A 26097-nucleotide genomic window follows, 5' to 3' on the forward strand; every position below is an offset into this window, starting at 1 on the left:
TATAAAGCATGAGTGGTTGTATGCCTCACACAGAGTTGCAATGCTGCGTACATGAACCAATGATATTAATGATTCTGTTGCCAAGAACCCCACACCCCCTTAAATATTTCTCAGTTGCATGTTTCAATAGAAACAAGTGAATTCACCTTCATTTTTGTTTTTACAGAATGGTTTCAGTTCAATGCAGACGGTGCAATCTGTGGAAGGTAAGTGTCTTAATGTGCTTTATTTCCATTTACCACTTGAACCCTATATACTTACTTGGCCGGGGTCCCTCAGGGGTCTGTACTTGACCTCTTCCTCTTTTCCCTCTACACCAAGTCTCTTGGCCAAAATAGCTGATCTACAAGTTCAACATTGCTATGGCTATTTTTTGCAGAATGTGGAATAACTATTATGACATGCCCATAATAGGCATGTAAGTAATTTCCTAAAATGTGACTTTGATTTGCTCTTTGTTTTGTATAAGTTGTTGGTGAAAACAAGTCAGATTAGGTATTTTTCTGAATTGGAACTATTATCCCAGAAACGTCCTCTTTCCCTGTCTGATGACTAGGTATTTCTCTGGATTGGAATTAATCCTAGAAAGCATCCATTTTATTTCCTCTTAGTGTGTTTCTCAGTCTGATTGTGGGTTGGGCTATATCACAGAAATGACCTCTTTGATTTCCTCTTAGCTGCAGCAGGTTCTGCAGTGTCGGCCTCTGATTCGGTTACAGCGGCATCAGTTTCAAGCATGGGAGCTTTGGCGGACAGCGGCTCAAGTCCCGCCTCTTTGTTGCCAACATCCAATCAGACGTCCCACAGTGCTTTGGGGCACAGTGAAGACCTGCCCCCAAGTACTATCCCCCCACCCCAGCATAACAAGTAAGACAGCTCAAATACGTAATTTCAATTCACTAGCATATTCAGATATTTATTTTCTATAGTGATTCATCAAATTAAACACAATTTATATTTAGCTAAATTAAGCAAAATAAAGACATGACTCACATCATCACTTTTTTTTCCAGTTGTAAATATGTAATTTATGTTGAGCTCGTTCACAAAGTATAAATTGGCCTTAACTGCTCTGATTCTGTCTTCCTTCCATAGTTCTCTCGCAACACAACAGAACAGCCTCGCTCAATCTTCAGGCCGAGCATCTAGTTCAAGCTTAATGGTGGTGAGTGGTTGTATGTACGTGTGTGTGTACAGTATGTGCTGGGGCATTTCCCACCTGGATTAACCACTTAAGCCCTGCATACTTTGTTGTACTATGAATAGCGAATATAGCTGTTTTACAGGCTCATGCAATGCATTGTGAGCTTGTGGATTGTTATTTTCACTATTACATTTTTTGAAAATGTTAGAAAATCTTAGGGGGATAAGAATGATTATTTTCTCAATGTGTGCCTCTATTGTCATGCCCAGAATAGGGATGTCAGGCTGAAAGGAGTTAAAAAGCTTAGGGAAGAACCTCCTCCAGGGTGAGCGTAGGCATGGGGTTGCTTGCATCTGCTACTCACTATTGCAGGATAAACTGTTGGATGAAATGCTGTCATAGGAGGAATTAATTGATTGGATAATGTTAACTCCAGGCTCCTGAATAATAGAACATCTCATATTTTGTCTGTGTATGTGATGAGGATATTTGCCTCCATCTCTTAAAAGCAACAGTCTGAAAACTGCATTTCCTGCGATAGCGGATGCATCAGATAACGGATAACTTATCCGTTCGACCCCTAATGGACATCTAATATAATTTGTCTGAACGACATCCTCTCTGCAGCACCCTGGCGTAGACGGTGACTCCAGCTTGCATCCCTCCTCCTACCCCTCCTCCGTCTCAGCCGTGGCCTCTTCGTCGGTACCCCCTTCGTCAGCGGCTGCGGTGGTGCAGGTCTCCCTTGGGGCACCCCAAGCCTCGTCCATGGGCTCCTCCACTATCTTGACCCCCTCAGGGCTGGTCGCCGCCAGCACCTTGGCCATGGGCCTCAACACGGCCTCAATGGGTCCCCCAATGGCCATCGCAGCTGGGTCAAATTCCACGTCGGTCATGGCCTCGTCGACCTCATCGCGCAGTTCAGCAGTGTCCTCAGGTTAGATATGTTATGTGGATGTTTATTTTCTCCCCTACAGATCAACATGTGAGGGAGGTGGGAGGGTAGGTTTTCAATCTGCATGATTTATTGATCTTAAAATGGCAAAAATACTAAACATCTTAATGTACTTGTTAGCCGACAGACATTAGAGACTAGTTGTACCTTTAATTTGCTGTACCTTTTTCTTTGTTGAATTGAATATAATGTTTTGTCTTTTTTTTTCTACTTCTGCATACAGGGAAAGCACCACCAAACCTTCCCCCTGGAGTGCCCCCTCTGTTGCCCAACCCGTACATCATGGCACCTGGACTACTGCACGCCTACCCTGTGAGTCGCACACTACACCATGCACAGGGGGGACTCGGTCCTTTTCCTGGACCTCACTTCTACAATGTTAGTTTATCCTCCATTTGATCCTATAATTATTGTGAGGATTAGAAGTGGCAACTATGGAATTCATTAATTGAATGGACAGACAAATGGACTAGTATGACTCACTCGGATGAATCCAGTGTTTCCTAATGACTTAGTCAGGACAAACAATTTTATTGCAGGATGTTGAGACAGCTACAGACATAAAAAACAACTTCACTTTACGATTTGTGCTGTTTTACATATCAGTTCCTTGCGCTGCAAAGCATAATTGTCCAACTAGTGCAGTTGGACAGCTCTGATCCCCAAGCATGCTGTTATCTCTGGTCTTATGACTAGTGTAGCAGTGGTACATTTTAAAGTAACCTTTTGTCTCTCTCAGCCTCAGGTGTATGGCTATGACGACCTACAGATGCTACAGACCAGAATACCACTGGTGAGTTTAGCCTAATAAAAGTACTAACGTGCTTTTTGATTTATGGATAGAATGATGCCATTTTAGCCAATTGCCTATTTTTTCCTATGACGAAATTACTACTTTTTTTTTCTCCCTCCCTCCACTGTCAGGATTACTACAGCATTCCATTTGCAACTCCTGCAACGGCACTGACTGGCAGAGATGGCAGCCTGACCAGCAACCCTTATTCTGGTGAGCTCATTACCTGGCAGTCTGCTCCGGGGGTTTACGTAACCAAAAGTAACATTACGTAGCATCCATCCAAACGTCCATCCGGTTGACGATTGTGTCTGTCACCTGATGAGTGCACACGTTGCTAGAGTGGCCTCAGGTGAAATCAAAGCTCCAAATCCCGGCACAGATAGTGGTGTAATATTCTACCAGTACCAGGACAAACCAAGCTCTGGCAGTTGTAGTGCTGTGCTTTGCCCCAGGATGTAAAATCCTCCACAATGAATGGAATCTCCTCCTAACCTCGATTCATACTTCACCCGATGATCTCTTGCTCCCAGAATAGCCGATCCACAAGCTTGGTCTACTATTCTCGTCTGTTTTCGGCGTGTGACACCATCACGCGACGGAGTATAAATTTGGCTTTACACAATTTTCACTGTTTCCTCCTCTTCTCTCAAACATCTTCCCATTTCCACAGGTGACCTGTCAAAGTTCGGCCGTGGTGACGCATCATCTCCGGCTCCGGCCACCACACTGGCCCAGACGCAGCAGAACCAGACCCAGACGCACCACACCGCGCAGCAGCCGTTCCTCAACCCGGCCCTGCCCCCAGGGTACAGCTACACCAGCCTGCCCTACTACACCGGCATGCCAGGCCTACCCAACACCTTCCAGTACGGACCTGCTGTGTTCCCGGTGAGGAATGCCCTGCTAAACTGAGAGGAAGAAGCACTACGGAATGTTTATTTAACCATTTTGTCACATCTGTGATTGTACTTTGGTGTTCAGGAATGCAATTAAATGTATTTTTTACAAATTCAGGAAATGAATGAAAATCAGTTATCCAAAATGGATTTATTGACTTTCTTTTCTTTCTTTTTGTACTTGAAACAATAAATAAATAAATAATAAAATGCATTTGCCCTCGTTTGCGGTTGAAATGTTTGGCCAATTCCTTTTTTTGAGGTTGTTGTAATGATGATATGCTATGAGTTGTATACCAGGCCCAGCAGGTGCACATGTGTTTCCTGTGACTGGGGGGCTTTCATCAGGCTGTGGACACAGCCTCTTAACTACTTCCTGTTCATGTTGTCTCCTACATTCAGGTGGCTCCTACCTCGTCAAAGCAGCATGGCGTGAATGTTGGCGTGAATGCATCGGCCACGCCCTTCCAACAGGCCAGTGGCTACGGTTCCCATGGCTACAGCACTGGTGAGGCACCGAGCAATACACCAGGCGCTCTCCACGGAAACGGCATGCCTTCAGTGGTCATGCCCGTTTAGTTGACTTACACCTGCTTAGTATTACTGACTGTTGTCGATTGTGTATCAACCTCTTGAATGGATTTTTTGTTTTTCTTTTCTTTTGTACATCACTAATATCTATTAACGTAAGCAAAATGCTTGTCCGCATGTGTTCATAGGTTGTTCAGATTCAACTTTTGAAACCTGTCCCCTGCATCGATTCTCGTGCCTCTGATTCTGAAAGTTAAGAATGCAGCTGCTTGCAAGTCGATATGGGTTTCTGTTAATGCTCGCTTTCATTTCTGTCCAGTTTCACTGACGGACCATGGCTAACTTGTATGCATCTTGCGCAGCCATTGTTGTTGCCTGTGAACAGCAGGAAATACTCTGTACAAGGAATGTGGGCAAAAACTAAATTGTATGTTTCAACAACTCCCTAGGCTGGTCTTGGTTTGTAGGATTGCCAATGGAAAATAAACGGGAGGAAAAAAAAGCAGGACGTACAACAATGTTGCCTGGCGACCTCACTTTATAAATAACAGATGGGGTTAGGGTGGTTGGTCTTCTGTTGTCTTCCATTGCTTGCTTTCTTCATTTCAGCAAGAGGAGTTGGCCTCTAACGCTTCACCATCAATCCTCCCCTATCTCCAACACTCACCGCCATACTCGATACTGTCCCCTACGGCCCCATCATCTTCGACACTGCCCCCTTAGACACCATGAGTGCTGCTAGCTCACACTTCTCCACACTGACCTTTTTCTTTATGTACCTTTCTCCAGGTCAAGCCCCCCATCATGAAATGTTGACTTATCCTGTACTTACATTAGTTTCATTCACACTGAATTTACTCTCAAACCATGTTGAGTTTTGTGCACCTACAATCATAGTGCCTTTTTATTTGTACAAAATTGCACAGTCTGCTGCTTTCTGCCATTACCTACCCCCACCACCCCCTGCACCAAGCTCACCTGCCATCTCGCTCAGCCTCCACCCCCGCCCCCATTGCGGACACGTACACACCCTGCCTGAACCTCACCCGTACCCACCCCATCCCCTCAGACCTCGCTCAAATAGTTTTGCAGATAATACAGTACCAGGTGAATGCCGTTTACCACTTGGGACAAAAACGGTACCAGAATGTCTTATGTAATCACAGGCATTATTTCAGTTTGCTGTGATTTCTACTGTAACCTGACCCTGAAACAACACTCACCTGGTGCTCCACAAAGGTTAGAACTAAGCGACTATTAAGAGCAGAGTCTGCGCTCCCTTCCCCCCTCCCCCCGCCTGGTGTGTCTAACGCTGTGGGCTGCGGCTGTGTGTCTGACTGTTGCAGGCTATGAGGATGTGGGCCAGGCTTCGGGGAGTGGGGATTTCTGTAAGGGCGGATACGGCTCTGCCGTGGCCGCTGCCGCTTCCGCACAAAACAAGCCAGCCAGCTCTGTCACCGGGCCTGGAGTCGGTGAGTGCCGCCAAATGAAAAGCGAGAGAAAAAATGAAACTTCCATTCCACCCACCTCCCATCCTCCTTGTGTCATCAGCCGTCCTTCCACATCGCCTATTTTCCCTCTTCGTCCCCGCTCCTTCATCGCTGATTTGAAGCGAGAACTGCTGCTCTGTTTATGTATGCTGGACAGTCTACTGCAGCCTGCCTCCATTTTGTTTTCAAGCCCAGCCTGCCATTGTGTGTTAAAGCTCCCTTACTCCAGAGCTACTCATCACCAGGGCCTTATACAAGTATAGGTCATAGCCTCAGTTGCGGTAGACGTGCCTTGTATATTCTGATCAATTGTGTTGGTAACATAAGTGATTGCTGGTGTCCAATCTGTGTTTAGTAATGTGTGACAAATATACAGTGTTTCTCTTTTGATTTCATGCAGCAGGGGTGGGTTTAGGGTCAATTAACTTTGGGTCCACGCATGTCCCAATTATGGTTACAGTTATGGTCCGACTGCACTTTGATGCATCTAGAGATTTTATAATAAATTTAGGAGTATTCAAATTACACTGAATTCATATCACTGGCAGTACAACAGTTTCTTTTTTGCTGTAGCGGATCACCACTGCTGAACAGATCAAGGAAACACTACAATTTATGCATTTAGCAGACGCTCTTTATCCAGAGTGACTTAACAGTAAGCAAGGTAAATGCATACATTAACGTGTCACAAGTGTCACTAATGGAGGGAGTTGAAAGTCAGCACAGGGGTTCCCTATTGGCTTCAAACTGGTGATGAGCAGCTGTGGTTCATGCTTTTCCCTCTCTGCTGCTTGTTTTCCACCATGTTCCCATCGCTGTTCTCAGAGGTACCTACCCCACTCTCCTGAGGATGAAGTAGGTCGCAAGGTGAAAAAGGCACAAAAATAAAGCCAATAAAGTACTTGCCCACAATCCTGTGTTCCAAAAAGGTGATTGTACGAACTGCTTGAGGATTTTGTGGCTATTCAACTGAATGGACTTGGTCCGGAACTTTGAGTTGATGCGCCTAACCGCTGGCCCATTTGTTAGGAGTGGCAAATGTTTGTCTGAGTTGAAACAATGTTGCCTGCTGTAGATGAGGGTTTGGTCGTCCGTTTACATGCTTCTGTTGGTTTTTGGAATAGAAGAGAAGCCTGTTTTGGAGTTTTTAGATGTTAGATTTACCAGTGTCTTTGAGGGAAGGACCACCATGTTGGACGGGCAGTGACAAAAAGAAAGCAGATGGTGTTATCGCTCTCTAATATTTTACATTTTTAGTACAATTATAACCCACACTTACCCAGTTATGTATGCCAGTTTCATTTGTATTGTTAGAGGAGGAAATACCAATTGTTGTCCCTATCTCCACATGGTGACGGTGGCAATCCATAACCAATAATGAATGTGTCAGACTTTTATGAAAGACTGTAGGCTTTGAGCCGTCTAACTTTCACTTTGCCTAACTCAACGTTCAATCATCTGTTTATGAACATTAGTTTTGTTTAATTTCAGTGAACTTGGCACCGTGGGATTTTTATTTCATACAAGGTATTCCAGGCTCATTGAAGTATCCAAACGTGTGTGTTTTTGAGTGTCCTCCTATTCTTCACACCGGGACCCTGTTCTGCATCTCCATGGCAAGACGGGCGATCTCTGCGTCAGAACAACTATGGCAGTAACCACCAGATAGTCTTGTGCCTTGACTACTGTGGCTGACTGGACTTGATAAACTGCTAAACTTTCTTTTTCCCCTCCATCTCCTTTTTCTTTACCCTCTAAATCATCTCATCCTGTCCCCTCACCCCTTTCCTTTTTAATTTGTTATGCATAAAGGGTAATTTCACCAAAATGGGTGTTTAGGTTGGTATTCATTCCAGGGTCCCCACGGTCATGAAATTCCTGGAAATATTTTGAAATAAAAAATAAAAAAATCCAGTACTGGAAAAGGTTTGAAATTGATCAAACATCATCAAAGGTCCTGGAATTTATCAAGGGTCCTGGAAAAATATTTGGCTATGCATTGTTTTTGGCTATTGAGTTTGTTAAAACAAAACATTTTCATAAACATGAATAATATTGCACGAAATATGTAACATAAGTAGTTTTTCGCCGAACGGGCTGTGTGACGGCAGCCTAATGTATGTCTCAAACTTTATTTTTGCTACACTGCCTATCTTTGGGCATTCTACATAGGAGTAAGAGACACATTATTGCGCCGAATGATTGTTATATAGGCCTGGAAATTGGGCTAAATATTCTGGAAAAGTTTTGGAAAAGTTTTGGAAATTCATTGCTAAAAATGTGTGGGGACCCTGTCATTCTGAAAGAGTAATACAAACATCTTTTTTTAAATTTTAATATTTTTTTTATTTTTTTTTGCCACCAGGATTAATGGAATTTGAATCTCATAACTGCATTTCCTCGGATCGTTGCAAGACATGTTGATGGGCATCATATGAATGTTTCATTGGCTTATTTGTCCACCTAAGTTACATGGCTAAGTCAAGGATTGTGTTTTCGTCACTCTTGGTAAAAATCATAATTGTGAAAATGTATGGCAACATGAAAACACCCTAAAACTCAATGTGTAGAATTCCCTTTGAACGCTTATTTGTATGACAGACTACAGTGTATTGTAGCAGCCACGCTAATCCAAATGAGAGAATATTCCCTTGGGCAGTGATCATGTTACTGAATCACTGGCTGAATGCCCATAGGGCTTTTCCTTTAAAGTGTTTTTCTGAAAGAAGATCGGCTTCCAGATTTGTCAGGCTAAGTTTGTCTCCTCTGTGTCCCCTGCAGGAGTCTCTGTGACATCAAGCAACACAGGGGTACCAGACATTTCAGGGTCTGTTTACACAAAGACTCAGGTCAGTATGACAAGTCACTGACAGGACTGTTCTGATTGTGAAATGGTAGTGAAGTTTGAAAGAATGAGCTCTTGCTCTTTAATACTGCATTAATTTGTAAGTTTATACTTTTAAGTGTGTCGATTGTTTTTCGCATTTAGTGTGAGAATCCATTATTTTTGTCCACTGTTGATAGACACTTGGCTTACGAGTATTCAGTTCGCATATTTACTTAATAGGATTTTGATATTGCACTCTTGAGTGCAGTCGATCTAGTTAAAAAAAAGATTGTATCTTTGTTTCTGCAGTCGTTTGAGAAGCAGGGTTTCCATGCTGGTACGCCGGCAGCATCCTTCAGCCTGCCCTCGGCCCTGGGCAGTGGTGGACCCATCAACCCCCCCACTGCCGCTGGCTACGCCCCGGCCCCATTCATGCACATCCTGGCACCGCATCAGCAGCCTCACTCTCAAATCCTGCACCACCACCTTCAACAGGATGGACAGGTAGGGTGATCCTGAAACATTTTACCGTTTGTTTCTTTGCCTGTTAACAGGAAATGTGTGTGATTGTGAGTGTGCAGACAGGTCAACTAGGCCGTTTATCGAACAAATATAATTATTGGCTGTTACTTGCCTTGACTGCCATCTGTGTATCGCCAAATAAGATGACATTCACGATGACAGCGGCCGATAATGTGGTGTTTGATAAAGCTACATGGTTGAATTTGTGCGCATTAAAACATAGTGTGAAGAAGGGCAGCAATACTAACAATTATTTCTTATAATGAAGATTTTTTTTTGTTTCCTTGGCATAAAAGGGTGAATGAATGGCAACAAAAGAAAATTGCTGCTGGCTATCGGTCAAATTGTTATTTTAACATCTGTATCGACCCAGAATTTCCCAATTGGTGCATCCTTTAAGTTGTTAATGATGGGATGAAATGCTTACGATCCTCTCTATCCACAGAGCGGCACTGGACAGCGCAGCCAGAACGCCTCCCTTCAACAGAAGTCTCAGATCAACAAGACTGCATACAACAGTTATAGCTGGGGGACCAACTAGTATCCACCGTCTGGGCCCCCTGGTGTTCCAAAGTCTTGACAGAAACTGGGGCCACGGAGGGGGCCCATTCTGCCCCGCCCCCCCTCCCACAAATGGTCTCTGTGTCATTCTCTCTCTTCCTTTTTCTCTCTCTCGCTCTCTGCTATAGAGATTCCCTCCATGCTCTCTCGGCTCATAACACCTGCAGTTCTTTCCTGCCCCCTGCCAGAGGTGGCGCTGTGCCGAAAGAAGCACCGGGACGGGCAGGAGGGTCAGGGGCAGTCTTAAGAGAGGGGAGCTGGAGCTAAATGGTTATATGGTTGTAGTAGTGATGCACCGTAAAAGAGCTGAAATATTGAGTGTTGGGAAATTTGTATCATGTTCAAAACCCCCTTAATTTCAGATGTATGTAACATAGAGATGTTTTCTAAAAGAATGAATGTTTGCTTTTTGGTTGGTACCCTTTTCACCCCTTTTTTGGGTTCTTTTTTTGTTTGTTTTTTTATGATGGGGACAAACGAAGAAATATCTGAAGGTAGAGCGGGGGTGGCAGGCCGGGTTTGTATTTTTCACACTTTACTCCCCACTACTTACTGTATATGAAAATAACCCCAACACACAATATCCAACCAATTTTTCTTTTGTTTTTCAGATTTCTTTTAGACATTGTTTTAAGCTTCAAAAGTTATTCTCCCAATTGGCAGTGAAGTTTATTTTTTACCAAATATAGAATATTATATGTATGTGTGCATGTCTGCGAGTGAGTTTGTGTGTGCGTGTGTATAAGCGCGCGTGCTGGCTTGGAATGTGAGGAGAATGTGTTTGTTGGTGGGTGTTTTGTGTGTCTGAGCACGTGGTTGTACTCCCAGGAGGCTGTGTGTGCTGTTTCTTTTGTCTTCTCACCACAGAATATGAGACATAGTGTACAAACTTATTTTCCATTAACTCAATAATGTACAATAACTGTGGAATATAAATGTTAATGCATAAATTCCCACCAATTCTGGAAGAGATGGTGAGAGTGATCAAGACCTACACACACCCCGTCTGCCTTCTAACCTAACGCGTATGAGTGACTTTGTTTTTCTAAGCACCCCCCCCCCCCCTCTACACAAGGCCCCTCCCTCGTTCTCCACTTATAATGGAAGCAGTGATTTCAGACGGACAGAATTGTACTGTTTTGTTTTGGGTTTTTCTGTCAGTGACTTTTTTTTTGTACTGTGCGTTTAAAAAAAGAATTTAAATGGATAAACTTGTCTTGTACATATATATATACTATATATATAAACACAAGTACTGTAGTCCTTGTTTGTTTGATGCCCCCCTTCCCTTCTCAAATCCTCGCAGACTTGTTAGCTTTTTTTTTGTTTCATATGTTTTTTATTTTGTAAAAAATATATAAATATTAAGTAAATAAACAGGAAAAAGACATTTTCATCATTTTGGATGTGAATGTCTTTTTTTTTTTTTAAGAAACTTTATTTTTGTATCCTGTGGCTTGTAAATATGGCGGCATTTCTTTCAAAGTCAGTTTGACAGTGATGCCCTACACTTGTAATGTGGGCTGTCATTCTGCTAGTTGGCCTTTGATTCATTTGACATATTGAAATGTGAAATTCAATTTTAATAGTCTACATATATCTTTTTCAACTTGCTGTAACAGTGGAACGATGTATTCAGGAGAACGCTGTCCAATTCTCGGCCTGTGCTACATTTCGCATCACTGGATGTTTACATGCACACAATACTTCAGTTACTGTGAACAAAATTAAGGGGTGATAGGTTTATTTTATTTATTTTTTCCTAATAACCCAGCTAGGATTTATTTGATAGATGGGTTAGTTTACTCAGGATGGTATTCATTGAGATTCACAAATTTATTTTTTTGTCTTCACCACTTGTCACGTTTTTATTAGAATCCATAATCATGCCACCGTGGCAGTTTAGTAATCAGACTATCATGATGTTGGAATCAGAGTATTGTATTAAAATCTAATTGTGTGCATGTAAGCATGCCCACCTAGAAAATAAGAAAGAGGGTGTTTGGTTGTAGGTGTGCGTCAAAGGGCTGTGATATCTTAATAGTTGACTCTGGAGGACCAGCAGTACCAAATAAAACTTAAAACGGTGTTTCTCCATACAGTTGCATTTTGTTTGTTCTTTGTCATTTTACACTGTCATTCAGAACTAGGTTTGGGTTTAGAATAATCTGATTGATGATTTTACCCGGCAGAAAGTACATTTCTGTATCTGCTGAGGCTATATCAGCCTGGCTAAACATTTTACTTCATCACACATCTTTGTATTCACACTTCAAATGTTTAATCTGAAACTGGCAATACAAAGCATTCCATCAAGTCCATGTCTATTCTTATAGATGTATACCCGCACACACCAGTGCTGCTGGTCCTCAGAGTGAACATAGGCAGGGTGTGATTTAACAAAGAAAAACAATGCTGTGAAAAAAGTAAGTACACTTCATGAAAACCATTATATTTCTAATCGGTTTTAAGGAAACCTAATCCCAATTACTATACTTTTGAGTGTTAAAGATGATCAAATTCAAGCAAAAAGAAAAGCTTCTCGTACAGAAAATAAATGCACATAAATGCTTTATGTTTACTGTCTGAAGGTCTGAGTGACTAAATGCACCGGCTTCACCAGATTTAGATTTTATTTTAAGAACAATTAAGAGACCAGTGCCTTATCTGAAGGTCTGATTGGTTTACAGACTGCAACCATAAGAGATGTAGGCCATTCATGAGCTAAACCAACTTAGTAAACCAAGGCAGCTTTTAGTCAAACATGACACCTGCCTGTCATGACAAAATAATTCAACCTTTAATCTGTCCAAGTACTGCCATTCTTCACCCAAGTGCTGTTGGGCATACTTCATCCATTCAGCTGTGCATTTATGGTATACTGTATTGTTTTTCATCAGAGCTTTATTCTTTCCTGACGCCCATTCGTCATGACATTTGTGCAGTCTCTTTCTGATGCTTGACTCATGCACTTTGATATTGACTGAGGTTTCTTAGGGATTCCTCATTCCTCTGGTCAGCTCTTGGACTGAACTTGCATTGGACTGCCTTTCCTGGAAAAATGTACATTCATCTGTCCTTGTGTGGGATAATATGGTGCTATGTTTAGTACATTTTCGGTGACTGGGAATCTTATGATATATTTGTTACCCCTGCTTGCCTTCAAATCTAGTCTTATACTGGGGTTGATTAGAGCAATGGTCACGAGATATGGCCATTTGAAGTGTTAAACACTGCTGTAACACTTCTGTAGCACCCCATATGTGTGCAATTTAGGTTTCGGGTACCACTATTCTCGTGCCAGAGCTCTGAACAGTGCGCTCAAGTTTGGTGCGGATTGGTGTGGCCCTTGACACAGTAAGTTGGGTTGCACAACGTGGCCCCTGGTGTGAGTATTCTCATCATGGCAGAACCCTGGACAGTGTGCCAAGTTTGATGCAGATTGGAGCAACGGTGCACCGTGTAGCCCCTGAGGGCTTCCGTGGTCCCTGGGGGCCCCGGTAAGTTGGGTTGTACAACGTGGCCCCTGGTGTGCCTATTCTCTTGACAGACCACTGAATGGTGTTTGTGCCAAGTTTGGTACGAATTGGCGCAACGGTGCGACTCGACAAAGTGGCCCCTGGGACTGGAAACCCTGTCTGGTGTGACTATTCATGTCATGGCAGACCCCTGAAGAGTCATCCTCTAGGCAATATTAATATAAGAAGATAAATAAATATATATATATATACACACACACACACACACACACACGTACATAAAAAAATAGAATATAATGGAAAAGTTATTTTTTTCTGTACTTTTACTTCTACTCCACTACATCTAAAAGACAAATATTGTGCTTTTACTCCACTACAATTATTAACATTATTTTACTAGTAGTTACTTTATAGATTTAGATTATTACAAAACACACTAACCAGTTTAACCACTTCAATCCCTATATAAATTTCGGCCATTGAATAGCAGATCTACAAGCTCACAATGCAGGCGTTGTGAGCTTGTAGATCTGCTATTAGTATTTTCAAAATATTTTTTATACATTTTGAAAACTTGAAATGGGACATTCTGCATAATGAGTAGGCTAGTTACTTTTACCTTTGGTACTTTAAGTACATTTTGATGCCAATACTTTTGTACTTTTACTTAAGTAAATTAGTATTTCTACATGGCGGTATTGATACTTTTACTCAAGTAAACTTCTTCCACCACTGTCATGATCGTACTTCACAGATTTCACAAGGGGGAGGCCCGATATATTAATAATATTATAACTCTATGGGGAGGCCGCATAGAGTTATAATATATGGGAGGCCGGGATTACTTTCTGACGTGCCTTGTTTGTGATCGTTACGGTAAAACTAGTATTGCGACTGATTGCGTCACTTCCAGAGACATCCAGAACAGTTTACGGCGTTGTTGACATTCTGAAAGCGTCCTTCCTGCCTGGGCATCAACACAACTGAGGATGAACTGACTTTTATACACAACAGCTGACATTTAAATGAGCGTTTTTGACTTATTTCGTGGATTCTTCGGGGTTCCTGGCGGCCACCATCGTGGGGATTGCCGAAGGTGAAGTTAATTCATAATAGTAACGAAGACAGGCGCTAGCAAGCTAGCTAGCAGCTAGGTGCATGTCTGTGGGTTTGATTGATTACTTTATTAACAGTTAGCAAATAGTACAGATTATACAATGATGCTAAAATAATAACACACAAAGGGCTTGTTTCCATTGTGGTCCTGTGTATTCAATTCATCAAGACATTTAAAGACATGCAATATTATACAATAATAAACAAGACATCAACCCTAGTAGCAATAAACGTATATGTACAGTAAACAGTGGGGGGACATGTCTGGTGTTAAGCTTAGAGGACTTTTCTAGGACCAGTTACAGATTGCAGACATGTGCTCTTTATGGCAGTTTTGAAGGAGGGTGAGGATTCACACTTTTGGATGACTGTTGGTTGGGCAGTCCACATTTTGGTGACATAGCAGTAGAACGAATTTAACCCTTTTACAGTCTATGATTTAACCCCATGTTTGTGCCGAATCTGAGTTGAACGAGATCAGTGGAGCTCCCTCTGGTGGTGTTCCTGTGTGTGTGTGTGTGTGTGTGTGTGTGTGTGTGTGTGTGTGTGTGTGTGTGTGTGTGTGTGTGTGTGTGTGTGTGTGTGTGTGTCTTTTTCATTATTGAAGTAGTTTGACAGGTACATGGTAGCTCTGGTCCATAGCGTTAGAAGGGGGGGGGGACTCCTTCTAACTATGGACCTGTTTGGCCTGTTTATACATGTTAGCTACTCTGGATTCTCCATTCTAGTATGTTCAGCAAGATTCAGTCCTACGAATATCTAGTTCTAGATACCCTGGAATGGTAACGTAGAATTTCCACTTGTTGCTTGGAATTTCGTGGGCACGCATTTCATGTATCCATACACTTCATTCAACAGGGACCCCTTCTTTGATGCCATGACTCATGATGATGACGACGATGAAGACGACGAGGGTGGATTCTACTACAATGACTATCAGGGAGATCAGCAAGATCCCTTGGATGATGCGTTTAGGTTTGGCTTCAGCTTTGGACCCAGTGGAATCAGAATCCAAGAGTCACCTGTGTTCGGCCAGGTTTTCAGGGAGATGGAGGAAATCTTTTCCCAGCTGGGTCGTTGGGAAGGACAGGCTGGGCCTGGAAGCTTTGGTATTAAAGCTTAGTCCCTTTACCACTCAGTCTAAAACAACTTATTGTCTAGTTCAGTAAATTACACATTATATTCCTTCTCTATGAGACCTGTTGTTTTGCTTAAAAGGGAACCGTTGCCCATTTTAGTTTATTCATTACATAGCATGTGAATCTAAAGTGAGTGCAAGTGGAAATAGAACATTAGACACTAATGTCTCAAGTCATCCCTGTAATTTATTTTTAAAAATCTGATGTTTTCCTTTTGTCATGTGCAAGGTGGGCCCAGTATCATGCCACCCCCACCACCACAGGACAGGCCTGGCGGCAATCATGGAGAATCCAGTGGGAATGCTCTGAGAGATTTTATGTTGAAATGTCCCCTCCAAGAAGGACCCCCATCGGGAGAGCCAAGAAGTGATGGCACCCCTCCCTCTGTGGCTCCACACCTACCCAGGTCCCCATTCCACGACTGGACCCCAAAGGTAATCCAGACTGTAACCTCTCCTTGTAACAACATTGGAGACACACGCTGAGTTGATTTTCATGTTGTCCTTTTTATTACGTAACTTTTTTGAATAATCAATAGTTATTGCTTATTGGTCAATCAAGCCATTCTTGTCTGCCTCTGTTTATGTTGCTATGGAAGCTTGTAAATACATTTTGAATTCATATTTTGTGTCACATTATTTATCTTGTTCATAAGTAACCTTGTAATAAGTGGGATAGTGTATAATGAGGATTTCCTTATTAGAAACATTTCTCTCCTCAGTTCAGAGATTCAGACATTTGGAGAGGGCGACCACAGAGAGGTCCAGAGACTGAGAGAAGGGAAGACACAGGTAGTAGAGCTTACGCTGGTACTTGTGTATCGTTGCTGTCGGGCAGAAAATCTCCATATTTCAACTTTGTATGTTGTTTACGAAGTTAATGCCCTACTTTGTCATACAAAAGTGTTTTGCAAGAATAGGAGATCTACAAGCTCTATTTAATTTTAAAAATATTTTGGAAGTGAAATTGATTAAGTGTGAATTTTATCAATATTGAACCAAAGTAAAGTGTTAAGAATAGCTTGTTAAATAAAAACTAAATAATAACTACATTGGATGCATTTGGAATACAGGTTATTTTTTGCCATTTCCTGAAAAGTAACCGTTTTGGACCACCCGACAGCGACGATATCTAACATTAACCCCCTGTGGCGAGAAACACATTTTGCTCGTACTGGTTCCCGGTTGCAGCTCAGTTCCTTCTCCTGTGCAGATCTGGATTCTGCTGTGTCCTCGGGAGGTCTGGATCAGGTCCTGGATCAGATTCTGACCCCGCCCCCTGCTGAGTCACCAAATCAGCCGAGGGTTCGTTCCTTCTTCCAATCTGTCAGCGTCACCAAGGTGGTGAAACCTGATGGGGTGAGACAGGCCATGTCATGTTATAATTGTACCAGTACAAGATATCTATCTTTTTTTAACATATTGATTGACTTTATTTGATCGTTTAAAATACATAAAATCTGCCCTGCAGTACTATGTACGGTAGTGCTTTTAAAATAATCAAGGATAAAAACACAATAAAGACAAAGAAGGTCCCTTAAAGCCATGACCGCGATGGACATGTGGTCCATCGTGGTGGTACTGTAGGTGTATGGGGTGGGAGGGGGCAGGCAAAAACGGTATAGTCTGTGAGCTTAATCTGATTATATGCATCAATACTTAAGCATCATACCTTTTCTATACATATTACATAATGCATACAACTAATCACAGTTGGTTGATTTCTATCAATCATTGCTTTTTGCCTATATAATTACAAAAAACGAAGATCGATCTATTAACCCTAATTCACTTCGATTTATCCGTCTTTTTTTCCATCAGGCTACTTGATTTGTAATAAAAGTGATACAATTATTTAAATCCACTATCAGCAGAAGAAAACAAACATTAAATCACAGGACACAGTGATACTGTAGATATCTTGATGTGATTCATACTGTGTGTGTGTGTGTGTGTGTGTGTGTGTGTGTGTGTGTGTGTGTGTGTGTGTGTGTGTGTGTGTGTGTGTGTGTGTGTGTGTGTGTGTGTGTGTGTGTGTGTGTGTGTGTGTGTGTGTGTGTGTGTGTGTGTGTGTGTGTGTGTGTGTGTGTGTGCGTGCGTCAGACTGTAGAGGAAAGGCGGACAGTCAGAGACGGCCAGGGGAACGAGGAAACCACAGTTACACGTTCAGGAGGCCCTGGGAGCCTGAAACAATCACATGATCACATTGGTCCTCTTGTTCCAGGTTAGTTGATCACTACTGGCTGCATTTAGGTCGCCAACATTGCACTTTGAGTCCATGACTCTTCAAAAGATCCATCATCAGAACATTTTCCTGATGAATACTTTTTAGAATTTTATAACAGTTTCCAGATCAGTACATACTGTTGCCATTTATATTGATATATTGTGTCTATATAGTGTACAATTGCCTTTGTTGTCGCTTGTAATTATGTCTTGAGTCAAGAGTTGTACATAATTTAGACGTTTCTATAAAGTTAGTGTAATGGAATTAGACAAATTCCTTGTATTTGAAAATATACCTGGCATTAAAAATAATCCTCAATCTGAAATAGAATAACTGGTTAAGAACCAATTAATCAGCATGCCATGTTGTCACACAGAATGGATCAGACAGAAAAAGACAGCTACAGTAGCAAAAACGGTTCAAAGCTTGTGACATGACATGATGTAATGCAGAACATGGCTGTAGTATCAACAATCAATGTGATTGTGCTCCACCTAGTGGTCTCTCAGTGGTATAGCACATTCAACAGGCAGGACAATAACACTGATGTCACAAGAGCCACATCAAATACAAACATTGTCAAATGATTTAGACTTTATTCTACAGGTTAATAAATCAATCAAAAACAATTCTAGAATATACTGTACATGCTACAATCTTACCTGGGGTCCATTTAGCAATGCTGGTGGCTCTTCTACGCTTTACTATCATTTGTTCATAATGTTGACAATTTAAGTAGAACCAGACGGATACATTGGTCAGCTGATACTGGCTTATTCCAGATATATCAGTAATGGAATGTTGTCTGATATTGCATATAATATATATAGATATAATGCAGAAGCACTTAAGGGGCTTTATAAAGTGTCATTAGCATAGTACAGCAATGCATGCTCCGACTCCTATGTTAGTTTCATGGCAATTTGCTCATTTAGTTAGCCACGTAGCTAACTACTTATCTTTGTCACAACTCTTTGATTTTACCAAATTTGAGGGACCCTTGCTAAAACTAAATGTGTGAGTATCAGCCAATTCATCAGTATTTGAATATTCTTGTTCCTAAATATTATCAACAGCTCCAGAAATGCATTATCGGTCGTAACTGGAAAGGAGTGTGCACTATATGCCTACTGTAAAGTTATATTTCTGCTGTAAAATGGCATTTCTTACCTAAATACCTACAGTAAAACATTACATGCCATAATGCCTGCATTAAAATTATTGTTCCTTACATAATGTTTCATTAAAAGAGAGTTTTCTAACTATTATTATTTTTCTCTTTTTATTTTCTCCAGGTGGTGAAAACCCTTTTTCTGACATGCGGGATGATGGGTCATTTTTCTCAAAGTTCTTTGGAGGTTTCAAGTAACTTGTAGCCTACATGAAACATGCTCCAGACTGCGTGGAACATGAAGATATTTTTGAGTTTTAGTGTTGGTATTTTATAGCAGATGTGAGACCTTTTATTTTCAATGACCACTCTCTCACATACTCTCTTTCTCACTCTCTGATTGTATGCCACTGAAAGAGGTTTGATTGCCAAAATACATGGTTTGCTTTAATATGATACAGTATATTAAGTTCTAAGATGGCACTGCTCTTTCCATTAAACCACCTAGAGAAGAGGCTGCCAATCCCGTTGTCTAGTTATTTTTCTGGCAGGGTGAGACACAAACACTTCTCAATTAAAAGCTTATTTTTGTAATGTCCTGCAGATGGTGTGTAGGGTTATATAAATGTGAGTGTATGAATGGCAAAATAAAAGATAATATATTTACTTCAGTGTTAATGTGTGTTAATTCATTCCTGGTTGTCAGTGGTAATGTGTGTTAATTAATTCCTGGTTGTCAATACGTCTGTATTGAACATGAGATATAAACATTCACATTTTTGTTGAAGAACCTTGGGCGTTTGCTGAAACTTTGTCACTAGTTTTCATATTTTGTGAAGGGTCTCAGATCTGCTGTACCTTTGTTGATTGGGAAAGACTTATGTCATCAACAGAGACCCACAGGAAAACCACATCTTGGTTCATGTGGTTAAATGGCCTTGACATTTGGTTACAGGGAAGCATGGTGAAGCAATGATGAAGATCCTGTGGTGAAACAGTGGGAGATAATAACAGTGTGTGGACTCTTATTTTGATGCTGATCTTCTGTTTGTCCTGCACCTGATCACCTGAGTGGATGTGCGTGCTTATAAAACTTCAGTTTTATAACTGGCAGGACTGGAAGGGGAAAAGAACCATTTTCAGACTGTGGAAATAATTATCACCAATATGCTGGTGCTATTTCCATTTCAGTACAATTCTTGAAAGTTGAGCTTGGTGACCTTCAATGTAACTTCTCCAGGAGATTTGTCTTTTACTGTAGCAGAATTGTACTGGATTGTTGATGGTGACGTACTGTATTGCAATTTCTGGTTGTCAGTGACAGAGGGTATACAGGGATCCATCCAGTGGCATAGAATCACAGGCAGAATCACAGGCAGTGATAGCTGAACCAGAGCAGTTTTGGATACATAGTGACCAGCAAGCATGGACCAACTAAAGAAGAGACTGAAAATTAAGAACATCCTAGTTCGGCAGTGCTTGAGTGAATGTTTGGGCACATTCATCCTTATAGTGAGTATATATACCATTTTATTTTAATTTTATTTTTTGCCATTTCCTTCTGCATAATATACTATTGTATACTGCATGTGGTACCTTGTGTGGTAATGAATTGTACAACTGCATACTTAGAAGTATTTTAACATGCATTCCAAATGAACTTTGAGAGCAGTGGACTAAGATATAATAATATCAATATGTTCTGGGCTGGCAGTACATTTTGGTAGCATATATGCTATGTTTCACTGCCGAACATGTTGCAGCAAAACTTAAGATCTATGTTATGGCTCCATTAAAGGGATGTAAAAGTGTAAGGCGGGACTTGCACTGGGTTCCTCCGATCATAACTGCACCTTCTGCCTGTGTATAGGTCTGTGCTGAGGATGCAGAATACAAATAAAAGGCCATGCCTGTACTGAGGACAGTTATTTTGCCCTCCAGGGTACAGTAGGATTTTATTGATTTCACTGCACTGTTTCATGAGATAAGAGAAAATACAGCAGCTTCTTCAGCATTTGCTATTGATGTGAAGAGAGTGGCAAACCTTTTCTGACATACTAAGATCTCACAACCTGATACCATGTGCAGACCATCTATCTCTAGCATTTTTCAGCATGTTTTGACACAGTCTCTTCAGAAGATCCCCAAGCTTTAGAGGCAATCCATTATTGTCCCAGTAGCCAACAGTAAAACCCCTACGGCATTAAATGATTTCAGGCCAGTAGCTTCTTCATTTATGAAGTGATTTGAAAATCTTATCAAGAATGAGGAATGCAGATCGGTGAATGAGCTGATCTGTTAAAATTTGTGTACAGGCCGGGTAGAGATATGGAGGATGCATGTTGTTATTGTAACATTTTCTGTACTAGCATTTGGGAGGGCCACAAGACGCATGCCAGACTCTTATTCATTGATTTCTCTTTGGCATTCAATACCATCCATTCCTGCTTGTTGAGAGGTTAATCTGTCATTTTAAACTCATTACTAACCTGATTGGATGAATAATAGACTTTTTAACTGATAGGTCATACTGTGTGAGAGTTAACGGTTCTCTCTTAAACTGGCTCTACTCATCTACAGGTTCCCCTCAAGGTTGCTGATTCTCCCCTTTTGTTTACAGCTTGTACACTAATGAGTGTCACAGCAACTATAAGAAAAGACACATTTTAAAGTTTGCTGTTAGCATTCTTGGAGAGGAGGAACAGGATTATGGGCCTGTGGTGGATGACTTTGTGGCTTAGAAAGACTTTGTGGCTTGGTGTGATGAGGCTTGCTGCTTTCCTCCACCTTACTGTGTCAAAATAATGTGAACACTGATTTCACAAAGTCAAAATCTAGACCACTACTTACCGTTATAAAATGTGTTGACATTGACCATGTGAATACCTACACACACTTGGATAATGCTCTTGATAACAAACTGTTTCGAATCCCATGTCAACACTATCTGTAAAAGGTTTCAGCAAAGACCTTTTTCGGAGAAGAATTCACTCTTTTAACGTCTACCGAGATGACGACTCTCTTTTACAGAAGTTTGATTGAATGTGTTTTCTTAGTTATAATTTAACAAGAATTGGTCTGTTTTCCTGTCTATCATGTTGATGTATTGAGTACTAGTGTCTCTGGTGTGTGCGTGCATGCGTGCATGTGTAAAATATGCATGGTTACAAAAAAAAAGTATTATGAATAATAATATTATTACTTTCTCCTCATTCTTCCTCTGTCCTCAAGATATTTGGCCTTTCAGCATCAGCCCAGGTTAGAACGACACAGGGTATGAAGGGCCAGTACCTGTCCGTCAACATGGCCTTCTCAGTTGGGATCATGGTTGCCATGTACATCAGCAGGAACATTTCTGGTAAATTTGACAACATTTTTATTGCTGTTTAATAAAGAGATGGGAATAAGGTGAAGGTCCCAAACTCAGGAAAATATGTATGGAGCCTACACATTATGACGTACATCTTCGGTACACAGTAAAAATGATTGAAGCATGATAAGTATGCACAGTGTTTTAATTGAACTCTGACAGTGTAAAAAACATTTTTGTTTACATTTGTGTCCATCTCTCCACGTTCCTACAGGGGCCCATTTGAATCCAGCTGTGTCTCTGTGTAGCTGTGTGATGGGCCAAATGCCCTGGGCCAAACTTCTGCCCTACTGTCTCTCTCAGGTCTTGGGGGCCTATATAGCGTCTGCTGTGGTTTTCTTCATGTACTACGGTAAAGCATCATTTATGCTCCATTGTATGATGGTGTCGTGCCCTTGACAATTGCATATGTACGCGAGCTCATGATGACGCATTGTGAACTTGTACATAGTATACTGTAAATTGTACTTAAAACTGATCTAAGATTTCATCTCCATTTTCTCTCTTTTATACGGTACATATTGCATCACACATTATTACTTATAGTCTATAATATCAGACGGTTCTCGAGATCTATAAAACCTTAGTGTTTTGCCAATAATTTGGGGGCCCACTTGCAATATCCTAATGGCCCACCGAAGTACCATAGATGACGGGGAAGCACCATAGGAAGCACCATAGAAGACAGGGAAGCATCATAGGAAGCACCATAGAAGACGGGGAAGCACCATAGGAAGCACTATAGAAGACAGGGAAGCACCTTAGCAAGCACCATAGAAGACAGGGAAGCACCATAGGAAGCACTATAGAAGACAGGGAAGCACCTTAGCAAGCACCATAGAAGACAGGGAAGCACCATTGGAAGCACCATAGAAGACAGGGAAGCACCGTAGGAAGCACCATACCATGATGCCGATTATTTAAAAGAAGCCAAATATCAATAACAAGTTGGGAATTGCTGGTTTATTACATTAAACACAGGTGGGTCTTTCTTTGTCTGTTTAGATGCGATTATGGACTACAGCAGTGGCATCCTGACTGTGTACGGAGCAAATGAAACAGCCTCTATTTTTGCCACCTATCCATCTGAGTTCCTGACTCTGGGGAGCAGTTTCCTTGACCAGGTAAAAGATGATTGGAATAAGTATGAGAAAATACATACCACACCCATCTGTTTAATTTATACTCAAAAGTGACATAATTTCAACTGAAACAATTCAACATTTTACAGTTTATTTTTGTCAGACGACACGGTCGTGCTACACAGAATATAACTTTGCCTTATGTGCTACTACTATTGGGTATGACATGCAATTAGTCAACAACATATTAGGGATACTGTATCTTCCCTGCATCTGCATCGACAACCTTCATTGTCGATGCGAGGTGAATTCATTAGTGAAGTCAATTAAGGCTTGTGGTGAGGTCTATGTCTGTATTCACATGATTATTTCATGATGAAAAATAACAGCTTATTGTAGTTAATTTCCACACAGTATACTTCAGATATAGACTACATTATCGGTGAATTTGCATTTGATTTGAAGCATTTATTTCCTAAACATAAAGCAGGCAATTTACAATTTAGCCATTTAGCTAGCCTCGGAAACCCATGCATTTTAACCAGAGCGATTTACAGTAAGCAAAGCAAGGATCATAGGTAAACACCCTAAACAGTATAATATCAAAAAAGATCAATGATCTGGGCAAGGAGGGCAATGTAAAATACTATGTACAATATGATCTTTGCAGCAAATATTCCTGTTACCATAATACTTCGTACTCTTATCTGTAACAGAGAATTAACCAGTGTCCTCTACCATACAGACAGTGGGTACAGGGATGATAATGATGTGCTACCTGCCATTGGTGGATACTCAGAACGATCCTGTCCCACACAACCTGGTACCTCCACTGGTCGCGGTCGGTTTACTGGGCATCTCTATGTCCATGTCTTCCAACTGTGGGGGTGGGATCAACCCAGCCAGAGACCTGGGGCCGCGCCTACTCACCCTATGTGCAGGCTGGGGCACAGAGGTGTTCACGTGAGTAAAGCCATTGATTTGCACCACAAATTGAAGAGAGTAATCTGACTAATGTTTCCTCCTGGCATGATTGCTGGTATAGTATCTTCGTTGTCGGGTGAAAGTTTGTTTGTCCAAAACCATTACTTTTCAGGAAACAGAAAAAAATGGTTCCAATGGAGCCAGTCTAGTTATTGTTTAGTCACAAGCTCTTGTTAATAATATTCATTGGTTAAATATTTATAGAAATTGACAGACAAACATAACCACTTTCAACCTGGTGTTTCTACAGAATTCCTTTTGGTGTGTCATTCTAGGCGAAAATTTCCCCCCCAAAAAATCACGTTGTATTGTATTTTCACTATGGAGATGACATGATTTGTGCCTGACAGTGACAATATAGTAAGTAATATAGCACATTGTTTATGGCATTTAATCGTAAGCTTCTTTAAAAAAAAATCAAGACAAAGATGATAAATATTGCAAATAAATAGAACAAATATTGCAATACGATGCAATACAGTACATTGTGCAGTACATCTCACAAAGCCCTATCCCTCTATTCCACCCTCCAGGGCTTACAACTACTGGTTCTGGGTGCCCATCGTGGCTCCCATGGTGGGAGCCGTCCTGGCTTCCTGGATCTATGTCATCATCATTCAGTGGCACCTGCCTGAGAGGCACCTGCCCCAGTCAGAGTCAGAAGAACCTAGAAGTGACCTCGACCCAGGAATTGGTTCCCACAGGACTGTGGAAAATGGCGTTTAGTTGTCCCAGAAACTCTAATCAATGCAAAAGGCTGTTTTTGGGAGGCAAAGGTGACCCTTTGCATTGTTTCACCTTGGAATTTATAAATTGGAAAATTTCAAAACGATTTTTCATAAAAGCAAATAAAATAGCATGAGCTTGAAAACACCAGTTTTTTTGTATAAGTTTTTATTATTGCTCAATTAAATTCAGTTTATTTTTATAATATGAGTGTTATTTAACAGGATGTAAGAGGTTCAAAATAGGTATTACACTTCAAGCACAACACTTTGTCTGTCATGTAGACATCCCAGGTTGACTAAAACTAAAGACTCACTAGATTAAAACTCAAGACTTTTTGTCTGCGCCTACGAAGGCCGGAGACTATGTTTTCAACCCTTTCCGTCCGTGTGAATTTCCAAATTATAGGATAGGCAACCTGGCCTGGTAGAGACATGTGCACAGAAGAGCACACTTTTCTAGTATTTACGTATGTGTGGTCAAGAAGTGAAGCTCTATCTATCTTTCCATCCATCTATCTATCTACTGTATCTAGTACCATAGTCATTGACCATAGTCATTAAGCATAGTCAGCACCATAGTCAGTACCATACTCAGCACCATAGTCATTAACTGTAGTCAGCACCATAATCAGTACCTTAACTTGTGAGAATGTTGTTAATGTTTTAAACGTACTTACTGTATTGTTGTAGTGCTGTTTATGAAGAAGTTCAATGCTAACTAAGCTAACTAGCTGCTAGCCTTGGTTAGTGAGGCAGCATCATGGTGATTCTTTTAGGCTTAAATGACACATACAGAGGAAGGTTGAAAAATGCTGAAATGGTCCATTAAGTATGCTTTACTGCAGTGGTTCTCAACCTTTTTATACAAAGACCCCACTTTACAGGAAAACAATTTGGGGACCCCAAACTTGATTATAATTATGCCATTATAGGTGAATATTCGAAAAATATGTTGGGAGCTTGTAGATCGTCTATTTCCAAAAAAAAAAAAATCTAAAGAAACCAAGGTTGAGAACAGCTGCTTTACAGCCCCGCCATTCCTCTCAGGTGCATAACGCAGCCACTTCTGCAATGCATCCCTGTATAGCAATTCAGTCAACTTGCGATCAAATTGACGAGGAGCCGCTGGGGAAAAAAAGA

General features: G+C 41.2%; 3 protein-coding genes across 10 annotated transcripts in view; all 3 read left to right on the forward strand.

Annotated features, from left to right (window-relative positions):
* Positions 1-11819, forward strand: part of ubap2l (ubiquitin associated protein 2-like) — a 34285-nt gene extending 22466 nt beyond the window's left edge. For 5 of the 7 annotated variants that reach the window (XM_084081185.1, XM_084081184.1, XM_084081186.1 and 2 more), the window contains 13 exons: positions 167-206; positions 678-867; positions 1096-1165; positions 1772-2081; positions 2323-2411; positions 2839-2892; positions 3024-3105; positions 3566-3783; positions 4194-4299; positions 5669-5794; positions 8594-8661; positions 8949-9143; positions 9607-11819. In XM_084081185.1, the coding sequence (XP_083937311.1) occupies positions 167-206; positions 678-867; positions 1096-1165; positions 1772-2081; positions 2323-2411; positions 2839-2892; positions 3024-3105; positions 3566-3783; positions 4194-4299; positions 5669-5794; positions 8594-8661; positions 8949-9143; positions 9607-9702 (1644 nt within the window). In that variant the 3' untranslated portion in view covers positions 9703-11819. The remainder of the gene's footprint in view (positions 1-166; positions 207-677; positions 868-1095; positions 1166-1771; positions 2082-2322; positions 2412-2838; positions 2893-3023; positions 3106-3565; positions 3784-4193; positions 4300-5668; positions 5795-8593; positions 8662-8948; positions 9144-9606) is intronic. The other 2 variants (XM_084081189.1, XM_084081190.1) reach the window with 1 other exon arrangement.
* A 2315-nt stretch (positions 11820-14134) lies between these two features.
* Positions 14135-19459, forward strand: hax1 (HCLS1 associated protein X-1). Of its 2 annotated transcripts, none has more exons than XM_084080086.1 (7): positions 14135-14297; positions 15176-15426; positions 15685-15890; positions 16178-16247; positions 16669-16814; positions 17559-17679; positions 18978-19459. In XM_084080086.1, exons 1-7 carry the CDS (start codon positions 14227-14229, stop codon positions 19049-19051), a joined length of 939 nt encoding a protein of 312 aa, XP_083936212.1. In that variant the 5' UTR covers positions 14135-14226; the 3' UTR covers positions 19052-19459. The 2 variants fall into 2 exon arrangements, with proteins under 2 accessions (XP_083936212.1, XP_083936213.1); XM_084080087.1 differs by having other exon boundaries at positions 17566-17679.
* Positions 19460-19922: 463 nt separating this feature from the next.
* LOC311061989 (aquaporin-10-like) lies at positions 19923-25339 on the forward strand. The gene is made up of 6 exons (XM_084080734.1): positions 19923-20305; positions 22025-22151; positions 22378-22515; positions 23169-23287; positions 23991-24208; positions 24763-25339. Exons 1-6 carry the CDS (start codon positions 20219-20221, stop codon positions 24953-24955), a joined length of 882 nt encoding a protein of 293 aa, XP_083936860.1. The 5' UTR covers positions 19923-20218; the 3' UTR covers positions 24956-25339.
* The last annotated feature ends 758 nt before the right edge of the window (positions 25340-26097 follow it).

Source organism: Gymnoscopelus microlampas (genome assembly GCF_963454915.1).
Source record: "Gymnoscopelus microlampas genome assembly, chromosome: 15".
In the NCBI taxonomy this organism is placed as follows: Eukaryota; Metazoa; Chordata; class Actinopteri; order Myctophiformes; family Myctophidae; genus Gymnoscopelus; species Gymnoscopelus microlampas.